The following is a 12,926-nucleotide window of genomic DNA, read 5'->3' on the forward strand; positions in this document are numbered from 1 at the left end:
GAAAGCCTTACAAAGAGCATTGCAACACTCTAAGAAGGGGTAACAATAGAATGTGAGGTGGCCCTGAAAAGGCTGTATTATTGTTCTTACAATTGTAACAATTTGGTAGGTAGTCATGTAAGAGTGTGCAAAACATTCGCAGGTGAATACGGCGTGTTCCTTTTCCACCAACAGCAGTGGATGTGCTGTTACAAAACTTCATGCTCTGTGAAAACAGAACAGATGCCCTATGGAGGAAAGAGGGGGATTAATCATTGGTAAGTAAATATGGGTAAGTTTGAAAATATACAACAATAGCATCTACTCACCATATGTCAGACTGACAAGAGTGTAGTGGTGCTGAATAGATGAATCACAACACCTCTGTCATGGAGATGTTGTGTAAAATGACCTGTTACTTTTGAATATTTTGTATTTGTTGTAAAATGTAATGGTGTAAAATATAATGGTGAGAGAGAGGATGTATGTATTTAGTTTTATCGACTTTTGAAGTCTTGTTATTTGATGTAAATTGTAATGGCATGTAAGAGATAGTTACTTCATGTAATTAATTGTATCCATTTGTTTCATTGATCGTCGTTATGATTACATTTGTTGTTGTATAAAATGATATGTTGCTTGGTTTTGAAATTGTATGTCGTGATCCTGTTGCCGCTGATGTAAACTGTAATGTTGAGAGAGAAGATGGAAGGGGGGAGATGTTTCATGTACGTCGGATATAGAAGAAGAGGCTGCTGTGCTGACAAAGGGAGGGAAATAGAGCTGAATGGAGGCCAGGTGTTGGTGAAGTGTGAAGTAATTGCAGGGAACCACCTAAAAATGTAAATGTTGTCATAAAAGCATTGTTGACCGTTTGAGAGTCGTATGGAAGTGAAATAGTAACGTGTCCATGGTCCTCCGATGCCCGCTGAATGGGGGCTGGTGAGGAAGAACAGCTGATTTTTGAGCAGGGTCTGATTTGTAATGAAGCTTTGTAACGCCACGAGAATCAGCCTTTTTACAGCTGATGGTTGGGAGTGTCAAGTGCACTGCAATGAATATTAACCTACACCTACTTAGAAATTACTGACGGAAAGGCAAAAATTTTTTTTAATTAAAAAAAGTTAAAATTAGGAAGCGAAGTAATCCAATAAAACCTCCTAATACACAATGTCTTTTGTTTTTCCTTGTAGAATGAATGCGAAAGCATCACTCTTGCTGCCCACATGCGAGCAGCCAACGTAAAGCTGACCATGAGAGAAACACGGCTCCCCCAAATGTATTCCCGCGACAGACAGCATTTGTCCCTGTGCTTTGTTAATTGACATTGCGAAGCATGGCCTGACTGGAAACTGGGACCTCCAAAATGTGAAAGGTAGTCTGTTCCTGATGGGAAAAGATGCATCCTCAGTATGAGCGCAACATTGCCTCAACTGCACCCTGTGATTATTGTGGCCTCAATTAGATCAGAAGATAAGGACTTAATAATCAAACGTGTCCTATTGCATTGTTTCGGCAGAACCAAATTTTGAATGAGCATTATAGAGGCACCAAGTTTAAGTTTCAGAATGTGTGGGGGTAGTCCAGGGGGCTGAAAGGAATTTAGTACCTCTATTGGATAGTTGATGACGTCCTCGGGGTTAAGAGTTCTATTGATAGACTTATATATATAGCAATCCCCAGGAATGAGTATTAGCATTTGATCATTAATATGATTAACAGATTTATTCTTCGGGGCCAGAATAGCCTTTTGGCCAATCCAATCCATATTCTGATAATTTGCTTGGAGATCTGGGAATACTGCATCCGTGAGATCAGAAGGCGTATTAACAATGGTACCAAGTGAATTGATGGCAACATTACCCTTTTTGTCGCAGGGAGTTTTGCCTTCGCCAAGTGCAAGGAGGGTGTTAGAAAACTCTGCTGAAGCTATATCACCTCGCATATGAGCACACATGTTAGTGTTAAGTTTGAGAGTCTCCACCAGGGGCCACAATGTGGATGACGTCAGACATGCACGTACTGTATCAGCTCTAGTTGAAGACAACTGTAACAGCTATGAATAAGTATGTCTTGCTTATTGTGCTGTTCACCATGGAGAAGTACAGCCACTTCATTGCATGAAGGAGTGTTATAATGGCGTGCGTGCTCCCCAGAAGGTCTTTTGTCAGCATCGATGACAATGGTGAAGTTTGGTGAAGGGGCTGTTTGCAAGGCGTATTTGAAACTGCAAATATAGCTGTTGTGTTCATGAAGCATGTTTTGCAGAGTAGAACGTCCCTGTCAAAAGTATCAGCATCAGTGTTTGCAGGTGGTGCAATAATGCCGTACCGCACAGCAAGTTGCCTACAGTAGTTGGAAATGAAGTAAATTTGGAGGAACGAAGGCTTGCAATTTTGTAGTGGCTGGAGCGACCCAATAAGATGGTACACCTGTCCCTGGACCTTGAAAGTAGGCATCCAACCACTGTCTGTGACAACATTAGCCCCAAAAGAAGTCATCTGAAACACACAATTGTAATTTCTGATGATTTGAAGGAATTTTGATGACCTTGTGGTAGAAACAGTAAGTAGTTCCTTCAAAGGCTGTGGCGGTTCTGGAAGAGGGAGCAAGCTGACCTTACCATTTAAGCAGCACATTCCAGGTTTCTCCCCAGCCCACTTTTTAGCATTGCAGAATTGGCAATTGAAGCACATTTCCCCTATATTTATGTCTGCGCAGATGGAGTAATTAAAGTTTGGCTCATACTTGAAAGCCCATAGGTGCCAGTAATGGCTGTTGGTACTCGTCACACCGCGGGCAGCTTCTCACTGTCGACTGTTCCACTGCAACGTAGAGCACATTTGCAAATGATAATGGACAAATTGCACTGCACGTCAGGCGCTCGGTGAAAGTGTAAAAGCAGTTTAGTTGGAGGACTCGTTTGCTCTAATCACCTTTAGCGCCAGTGCTGACACGGTATGGCAACTGAGGCAACTTCTCTTTTTCGGTGACATTGAATGTCTGAAAGAAAGGGTGAAAGTTCAGAGAAATTGTCTTGGAAAGTATGCGTAAAATTGAAGGGGGAAGAGGTGATAAGAAAGAGCAAATAAATAAATAAACTGACAGGTATTAGTATGTATGTATTTCTGTGTATGTGTGTATTTGTATGTATGTATGTATTAGTGTGTATTCTGTGTGTATATATATGTAAGTAAGTAAATGTGTTTTAAAAATGATTTTCAGGAAACTCACACTTTGTAGGGAATAAATGTTTAACTGTCGATCATATTTGGAAAAGACTGACAGGTATTTGTATGTATGTTTATTTGTATGTATGTGTTTATTTGTATGTATGTGTGTATTTGTACGTATGCATGTATGAGTGTGTATTTGTACGTATGTATGTATGAGTGTGTATTCTGTGTGTGTGTATATATGGTAGTAAGTAAATGTGTGAGAAAAAATTTTCCAAAAACTCAGTTTGTAGGGAATACAAGTTTGTCAATTGCATTTATGTATGTGTGTATTTGTATGTATGTTTGTATGTATGTATGTATGTATTAATGTGTATTGAGTGTATATATACATTTGGTAGTAAGTAAATGTGTTTTAAGAAAGATTTTCAAGAAACTCACAGTTTGTAGTGAAGAAGTGTTTGACTGTTGATCATATTTGGGAAAGACTGACAGGTATTTGTATCATCATCATCATCATCGTTTAACATCCACTTTCCATGCTAGTATGGGTTGGACGATTTGACTGAGGACTGGTGAACCGGATGACTGCACCAGGCTCCAATCTGATTTGGCAGAGTTTCTACAGCTTGATGCCCTTCCTAACGCCAACCACTCCAAGAGTGTAGTGGGTGCTTTTACGTGCAACCGGCACAGGGGCCAGTCACACGGTACAGGCAACAGCCACGCGCAAAATGGTGTTTTTTACATGCCACCTGCACAGGAGCCAGTCCAGCGACACTGGCAACGACCTCACTCGAATGATTTTCTAACGTGCCACTGGCACAAGTGCCAATAAGGCAACGCTAGTAACGATCACGCTCAAATGGTGCTATTTACGGGCCACTAGCACGGAAGCCAGACAGCTGCTCTAGCAATGATCATGCTCGGACAGTGCTGTTAGTGCTCCACTGGCACAGGTGCCAGTCATCGAATATGGTTCAATTACTATTTCGATTTCACTTGCCCCAACAGGTCTTCGTAAGCAGAGTTTAGTGTCCAATGAAGGAGAGGTTGGCATGGGTGCCAGTCGTCGAATTTGGTTCGATTTCGATTTCAAATTTACTTGCCTCAACAGGTCTTCACAAGCAGAGTTTTTAGTGTCCAATGAAGTAAAGATATGAATAAGTGAGCTGGCTACACTTCCGGTAGAGGCCACAGATTATGCTTTCACTTGGCTTGCTGGGTCTTCTCATGAACTGCATATTTCCTTAGGTCCAGGTCACTAGTCACTGCCTCGGTGAGGCCTAAAGTTCGAAGGTCATGCTTCACCACCTCATCCCAAGTCTTCCTGGGTCTACCTCTTCCACAGGTTCCCTCAACTGCTAGGGTGTGGCACTTTTTCACACAGCTATCCTCATCCATTCTCACCACATGTCCATACCAGCGCAATCGTCTCTCTTGCACACCACAACTGATGCTTCTTATGTTCAGCTTTTATCTCAAGATACTTACACTCTGTCGAGTATGCACACTGACATTACACATCCATCGGAGCATACTGGCTTCGTTTCTTGCGAGCTTACGCATGTCCTCAGCAGTCACAGCCCATGTTTCACTGCCATGTAGCATGGTTGTTTGTACACATGCGTCATACAGTCTGCCTTTTACTCTGAGTGAGAGGCCCATTGTCACCAGCAGAGGTAAGAGCTCTCTGAACTTTACCCAGGCTATTCTTATTCTAGCAGCTACACTTTCAGTGCACCCCCCCCCCCTGCTACAAACTTGGTTACCCAGATAGCGGAAGCTATCAACTACCTCTAGTTTTTCTCCCTGGAATGTGTCAGCAGTTGTTTCCTGCACATTTTCAGTGTTTATTGCACTTGAACATCTGCCACATACAAAAACTATCTTGCTAGTTAGTCTTCCTTTGATATTGCTGTACTTCTTGTATCCATAGCTTGCACTGGGTACATCTGATAGAGTTTCTACCTACGCCTTTTCTACAGATCGAGCAGGGCTATCTACCTGAAAGTGTTTGTGTTTTGTCTACCTTCCTACTTATTAGGACTTTGGTTTTAGCTAGGTTCACTCTAAGGCCCTTCAATTCTAGTCCTTGCTTCCACACCTGAAACTTCTCGTTCTGATAGTGACTCAGCAATTAGTGCCAGGAGGAGCTCCCAGGGGCACCCTGTCTTGAATTCCTGTGTTATTACCTGGAGGACTATGATAAATAGGAGGGGGCTGAAGACAGAACCTTGGTGGACCCCCACCTCTACCCAGAATTCTTCACTGTACTCATTGCCAACCCTCACCTTACTGACAGCATTTCTGTACATGGCTCGCACAGCTCTCACTAACCATTCTTCTATCGCTAGTTTCCTCATTGATCACCAGATAAGGGATCGGGGGACCCTGTCAAAGGCTTTCTCCATGTCAACGAAAGCCAGGTACAGAGGATTATCCTTGGCTAGGTATTTCTCCTGCAGCTGTCTTACCAGAAATATAGCATCAGTGGTGCTTTTCCATGGCACGAACCCAAACTGCATCTCATCTAAACTGACTCGCTCCCTAATTAGTTGGGCTATGACCCTCTCCGTGACTTTCATTACCTGATCTAACAACTTGATACCTCTGTAATTATTTGTAACTGAAATGTCACCTTTACCTTTGTAGCAGTTGACTATGGTGCTGCTACACCAGTCATTGGGTATGACTCTTTCGTGTATCACCTGGTTAACAATACGGGTGACTAGGCTATAGCCGACACTGCCAGATATTTTGAGCATCTCTGCAGTGATTCCTGATGGGCCCAGGGCTTTCCCTGTCTTCATACTCTTAATTGCTTTAACTACCATGGTACTGTCAACTCGGATAGCTGGTCCCTCTGTTATGTCGACATACGGCAGACTCTCTTTCTCCCATTCATTCTCTTTATTGAGTAATCTTTTGTAGTGGCGTCTCCAAACCTCTTTCTTTGCAGCCTCATTTAGTGCAAGTGTACCATCATCTATGTGAACACATTTCTCTCCCACGACATCACGATTCTCTCTCACACACTGTCTTGCAACACGAAATACCTCAAGTCTTTGGTCCTCATGGCACAGAACATTGGCAATTTTTTTCTCATCCGCTTCCCGTCTGGCCTAGCCTCTCTTCTGGCAGTCTGATACAATTCCGTTCTTCCAAGCCTGTTTCTTTTGTCTAGTAGCCATGTCAACAACATTGTTCCACCACCACGTTATTTTTGGTCAAGAGAGGACTTTGCACCATTCACAGATCTGGTCAGTGGCCCTGAGTAGGTTGTCCCGTAGAAACCTCCAGTTGTCTTCTACATCGTGTGAAGCTATGTCCCCCTCTATTTCGTCAAAGGCTTCAAGTAATCTTATCTATAAAAGGCAGATTTTCTCTGTGTGTGTGTGTGTGTATGTTTAAAATTCATACATTTACACAATTCCAAATTTCTTGGATTAAAGAATCAGAATTAATATTCTAAATACAATTAGTTAGGTTACTGCGTCATTTTTTCAGTCAAAATAACTCCTAATAACGAATAAAATCCATAAAACTACACAAATAAACATTTTCCCCCCTAATAAAATCTATTAACTCTAACAATGTAGTGAAAATCGTGCGGGTATTAATCTGAAAATTTAACAATCTTTTTTAAAACACTTTTACTTACTAACATTTTTTAATTTAGTGTGTGTGTGTGTGTTGCCCATATATATATACACTTAAGACTTAGTTGAGGGTTGGGACTTTGATCAGCAGAGGTCATTATTATTATTATTATTATTATTATTATTATTATTTTAAATTTTTCCCACAAGGGCGACTTTGGGCAGGTGGAGAATAGTCGATTATATTGACCCATGTTCAACTGGTACTTATTTTTTAGACCCCAAAAGGATGAAAGGCAAAATCGACTTCGGCGGAATTTGAACTCAGAACATAGAGATGGGCACAAACCTCCCGTCGCTACACTGATTCTGCAGAACAGGGTTGAGTGTGAAAACCAACTTTAAAGTGTAAATATAGATGTTTTTGAATACACACTCATACATACATACGTACAAATACCTGTCAGTCTCTTCCAAATACGATCGACAGTCAAACATTTATTCCCTACAAACTGAACTTTTTTAATCATCTTTCTTAAAATGCATTTACTTACTACCATATATATAGAGACACAGAATACACATTAATACACGCATATATACAAATATCTGTCTTTTTATTTTTATTTACTGTGTGTGTGTGTGTGTGTGTTGCCCATCTTAATATATAATGCTGAAGTTCTGTATCTGTGTGAAGCCTTTTTAAAAGTTTATAGAAATCCACATCTTCCACTTTTTTGTACAAATTTTTACATCAATGGAATTTTCTTGATGTGAACTTTCCAGTGCAGTAATTACATTTTTTAAAATTCCATTTACTTTGTGTGATTTAAGGGAGATTTGGCTGTTGTTTCTAGCAACTTTTATATTTCTTCCCTTCTACCTGTACCGGCGTTCTTACACATCGACCACGCGCTCAACATATAATATACAGAGTAAGAGTAAAAGAAGGAGAGAGAGAGAAAGTCATAGATTAACTTGCTTTAAGACTATTCTTTCCTTCTACGTTTTCACTCTCACTTCGTTCTTCTTCTCTCCCATTTAATAGCTTTCTTGTATCCCTCTACCTCTAACATATTTTTCATAACATAGAAACGTAAAAACACACACAACCACACATACGTGATCTGTGACAACATACACATAAACACATCAACATTATAGATATAAGATTTAGTTTCTGTGTTTCTTATATAAACATGCGCATGCATTGCTATTTTATAACTGTCTTCCGTTCTCCCTTCCTCTCTTTCTTCATTGCTCCCGTTCTCTATTCCTTTCCTCCCCTCTCTCGGTCTCTCAAACGCATACACGCGCACGTACACACAAGCATTCACTACAAGATAACTCATGTTTTGTAAATATACAAACTACGGAGCTTATGGACAACACATTGCAAATCAGTGAACTTCATTACAAATGTGGGTAACTTTTCAGATTAACACCGGCACGGTTTTCACTAGTGTTAGGGTTACGGTTTTTAGGGTTACAATGAGCGTTAGTGTTACGGTTTTAGGGTCAAGGTTAGGGTTACGTAATCGTGCGGGTGTTAATCTGAAAAATTACCGAAATGTGAAAACTACCGACCCTGCCATCTGTTATAACTTTTTTTGTTCTGTTTAATATGTACATGGATTATGCCTCCAAACAAGAGAGCTTGCTGGGGAAAGAAAGCAACAGGTTTAAAAAGACAGCAACAGACTGCAGCAATTCACCACATTCCAGAAGCTACTTTGAATATAATGCAAAATGGTGCATCAACATCTACTGCCCAATCTGATAGAATTCTGGCAGAACTGTGTAGCAACAGATCACCAGCAATTGCTTCATCACAAATTGCCGTCCTACCTCCTGCTAAAAGGAATTACCCTGCTATGTAATCAAGGCAGCGCAAAAAGTTGTTTTGCACAAGCATTTGTATAGCCAATTAGACGGAAGAAATTTACATACACTTAATAATGTTACTCAAAACAGCCTTCAGACTTTCCCTATTAATTTCGTCTTTTGAATTATGAACATATTTACATCATAAGGGTTTTTTCATTGTAAGGCTTTCTTTTTTAGTTGATTTTCACCTAGCAAGATTTATTGTAGATGGCGTAATAAGTTACATCCAGACATCAGATTATACTGCTAGTAAGTCTCTAAATCTCTGTCCATTCGCAGGATCTTTGAGCTTCCAGACCCTTCTCCTCCATGCTGGTCATCTGGGCAACCACTTAGCCCTGATCCTGAAGTCACTAACTACTAGTCTATGTTGTGGGGTACATTCTTCGCCTGGGAAGGTTTTGGCATTTATAAGCAGCCATGTTTCCCTTTTCCTGGCGAGGATGTAGTCAATTTGGCTAATGTGTCTGCCAGAACGGTAGGTGACTAGATGACTGGCAGGTTTCCTGAAGTTAGTATTGCAGACCATAAGGTCATTTGCATCACGGAACTCCATCAGCCTGGTTCCCTCCTCATTGCGGGAACCAAACCATAGTCTCCATGTACGCCATGGAAGCCCCCTGAATGTTGTCCAACATGACCATTGAAGTCACCAGCCACAAAGAGAAGGTCCCTGTCATTCGTCGATGAGGTAGTCTGCAAGAGGGTGTCATAAAATCGGTCTTTCTGTCTGTCAGGTAGCCTAGGCTGAGGGGCATAGGCCAAGATAATGGTTGCTAACCCATGGTGAAGGACTAATCTAATCTTAAGTATTCTATCGCATACTCTAGCTACCTCAATTACCTTATCCACCCATTTCTCTGCAAGAAGTATACCCACACCCCCTACCCCGTCTGTGTTCCTTGCCCAGAAAATCTTGTACCTGTGTTCTTTACCTAGCGGAACCTCCTCTCCACCTTACTTCTCGGGTGCACCACAGCTATTGCTGCAAATGTATTTAGGTCAAGTGGGGGAATTGGGGTGCACGTGCTAGTTTTATAGATCTGGCGAAGCAAGGGGTTAATCGAAAGAGGAAGGAGAAGAGAGAGAGAGAGAGGGTGGGATCGAGAGAGACAGAGTAAAGCAGAGAGGGTTAGGCCAGAGCACGAGGGAGATAGAGAGATATTATTTTGGGATTTCTGTCACACAGAGACAGTAAATATTGAATGGTAGAGATATAGAATTGAGAAATAAAAGTTTACGGCCAGCTAAATCTAAGACAGAATTATAGATGTATATACATATATACACATACATTTATATGCATACATATATTCATACATACATACATAGACACATATACACATACATACATACATTATATTTATTGAATTATGATTATCTTGATCAAGATTGTGATGTAAATTTATGTATATATTTATAAGTATACTAGCAGAAATACCCGGCGTTGCCCGGGTTAAAGAGAATAATGAAATCTAAAAACGCCGTCTAGACTACGCATCATCTTTATATATAGAGATGTATATACACACACGCACCCAAACACACGTATATATATGTATATCAATATAAATATATGAAAGTCAATGAAGTTTCGTAAAAGAAGGTGATCATGTACATACTTTCTTGCTGTTGTGATTATAACACCTCATTGTAAACTATGTTCCTTGTTTTCCCTTGTGGAGCATATACAAATAGGTTTTTTGTTGCTGCCCACTCTTGAGCAGCCAACATACAGTTGTCCATGTGAGAAGCAGGGCTCTTCCAAGAGAAGACCAGCTACAGACAGTGTTTGACCCTGATATTTGGTTATGGACATGGCAAAAGTCACACGAAGGGGGAATTGTAGTCTTCTGAATGTAAAAGGAATGTCTGCTCCTGATGGAGTAAGAGGAATTCTTGGAATAAAGACGTCATCCCCTTTTGCACATCCAGAAAGAATGGTAGCCTCAATAACGTGTGACATCATTTTCTAAATAATGCTCATCTGTTATGATCGGGTTAAAATTTCATCAACATCAAAAATATATGAATTTTCATGGGAGTTATGGCCGTTATGCAAAGAATATAATTTCCAAATTTCATAAAGATCCATTCAGTACTTTTGACGTAGTTTTGGATAAGAAAACAAATGACTAATCTGTGTGTTTGTGTGCATGTGTGTGTGATGGGTGTATATATGTATAGATATCTGTATGCATGTATATATGTGTACATATTACATGTACATCTATATATATATATATACATCTACACATATGTATACATATACATGTATGTATAGATCTATACATATACGTGTACATCTATATGTATACATATACATCTCTCTCTCTCTCTGAAAGTATCTGTCATTACAGTATAGAAATGGTGTACATATACATGTATATGTATACATATACATCTCTCTCTCTCTCTCTTTCTCTTTCTCTCTCTGTGAAAGTATCTGTCACTACAGTATCGAAATGTGATTGTTTCAGTTAGTGGAATAGTTTCATTTTTAAAGTGAAAGTATTTGACATGAGTGTTTTTGTTTCACTTTTGACACGTAATAGTGGAGGAGATATTATGTTGCCGTGTGCTCGAACTCTGCAAGAAGTTAATAATTTTTTTTTACTAAAACACAACTGGAACCCTAAGTAAGGCATGTGTAAAATTTGAATGAAATTGGTTGCGTAGTTCTCGAGTTTTAGGGATTCACACAGACAGACAGACAGACAGACAGACAGACACACACATTCTCATTTTTATATATATAGATATACATGTATGGATGTGTAGCACCGTACATTCATGTTTGTGAGTGTGTGTGCGTGTGTGCTCAAGTGTAGACGTCACATGTAGTTCATATTTTGTGTTCAACAGGTATTTCATTGCGATGAGCATTTTTGAATGTACAACTGTAGAATTGGGATACATAATTCAATTGAAAATAATTTAGAGGCTGTAATTGCCCAAATCCAGAGTATTGGATGCAGTAAGACTGAGACACACCAAAAAAAAAAAAAAATTTATTTGGTAATATATATATAAATAGAATGTCATCATCATTTTCATCATTTAATGAGGGTGATATATATATATATATATTTACTTGCATGCTTTTTTCTCTCTCGCTGCATCCACACTATTAATGGCCTTCTTATCAGTACAGAACACAGACACACATATATACATCAAACACACACATATATATATATCTGTATGCACAGATGTGGTTATGTGATGAGGAATTGCTTCTCAACTACCATTTTGGGTTCAGTCCCACTGCGTGATATCTTTGGCAAGTGTCTTCTGCTATAGCCTGTGATCAGTCAAAGCCTTGTGAATGGTTCTAATAAAGACAAACTGAAAGAATCCTATCGTATGTGTGTGTGCATGTGTTACTGTCTCCCTGCCTTAACTTCGCATGATAGCTATAAACAAGCATCACTGTCATACAAGCAGTGTTCTTTGTTTCCAAGTTTCTATGATTACATGTCTAGCTATGGAGAAATATTGGATTCAAATTTTGGCACAAGGCCAGCAGTTTCAAAGGTGGGGGTAAGTTGATTACATCAACCCCAGTGCTCAACTGGTATTTATTTTATTGGCCCCAAAATGATGAAAGGCGAAGTTGACTTCTGCAGAATTCGAAATCAGAATCTAAAGACAGTCAAAATGCCACTAAGCATTTTGCTCAACTCAGTAATGATTCTGCCAGCTCAATGCCTTCCTATAGAGAAATATTACCTTATTCAGAAGCAAATGGTGATTAGAAGGGCATCTGGCAGCAAAAAAATCTATCTGACAGAATTCCATCTGACTCATGAAAGCATTGGAAAAAAATGGATCCTATGATGATGGGTAATCTCAGGCAGTTGGTATTAAGAAGCTAAACAGATTTGACTCAGGTGATACAGATCTAAGGAAAATTTTATTAGAAAATTAAGAAAAGTTAACAAGTTTAGGCCTCACTAACAAGATGATGTCTGACTGAAACACACAGAACTACATAAACTTACTGAACTTTTGTTAGCATTAAAAATAAACTTCAAAACATTGATGATGCTGATGATTAAAAAGAGCAACCACACAAATCTAACATAAATCTGACACTGAAATTCAATTCAGTTACAGTCTTAGTCTTAATCTGGTTGAATTCTTAAAGGGTAATTATTAAACCACTTAAATTTCTTCAGACAATGAACTGTGTCCATAGGTTAGATATTCATTTCTTGCTAGTGCAATGAACCTAGCTTTAATTTGGCACCAAAGTGAAGCAAAGGGAGTCTCTACACAA

The 12,926-nt window shown here is 39.5% G+C and overlaps 2 protein-coding genes across 4 annotated transcripts in view; both read right to left on the reverse strand.

Annotated features, from left to right (window-relative positions):
• LOC106867594 (dol-P-Man:Man(7)GlcNAc(2)-PP-Dol alpha-1,6-mannosyltransferase) overlaps positions 1-12,926 on the reverse strand; it is a 98,633-nt gene that overhangs the window by 53,632 nt on the left and 32,075 nt on the right. The window lies entirely within an intron of this gene.
• LOC149135125 (uncharacterized) lies at positions 1,409-1,936 on the reverse strand. Its single transcript, XM_089353469.1, has one exon. The coding sequence runs from the start codon at positions 1,934-1,936 to the stop codon at positions 1,409-1,411; it is 528 nt and encodes a 175-aa protein (XP_089209595.1).

This window comes from Octopus bimaculoides, chromosome 6, assembly GCF_046866305.1.
Source record: "Octopus bimaculoides isolate indiv1 chromosome 6, ASM4686630v1, whole genome shotgun sequence".
NCBI lineage: Eukaryota > Metazoa > Mollusca > Cephalopoda > Octopoda > Octopodidae > Octopus > Octopus bimaculoides.

Excerpts from the sequence above, each read along its gene's own strand:
- LOC149135125 (XM_089353469.1), bottom strand. The coding sequence starts at position 1,936 with ATGTGTGCTCATATGCGAGGTGATATAGCTTCAGCAGAGTTTTCTAAC.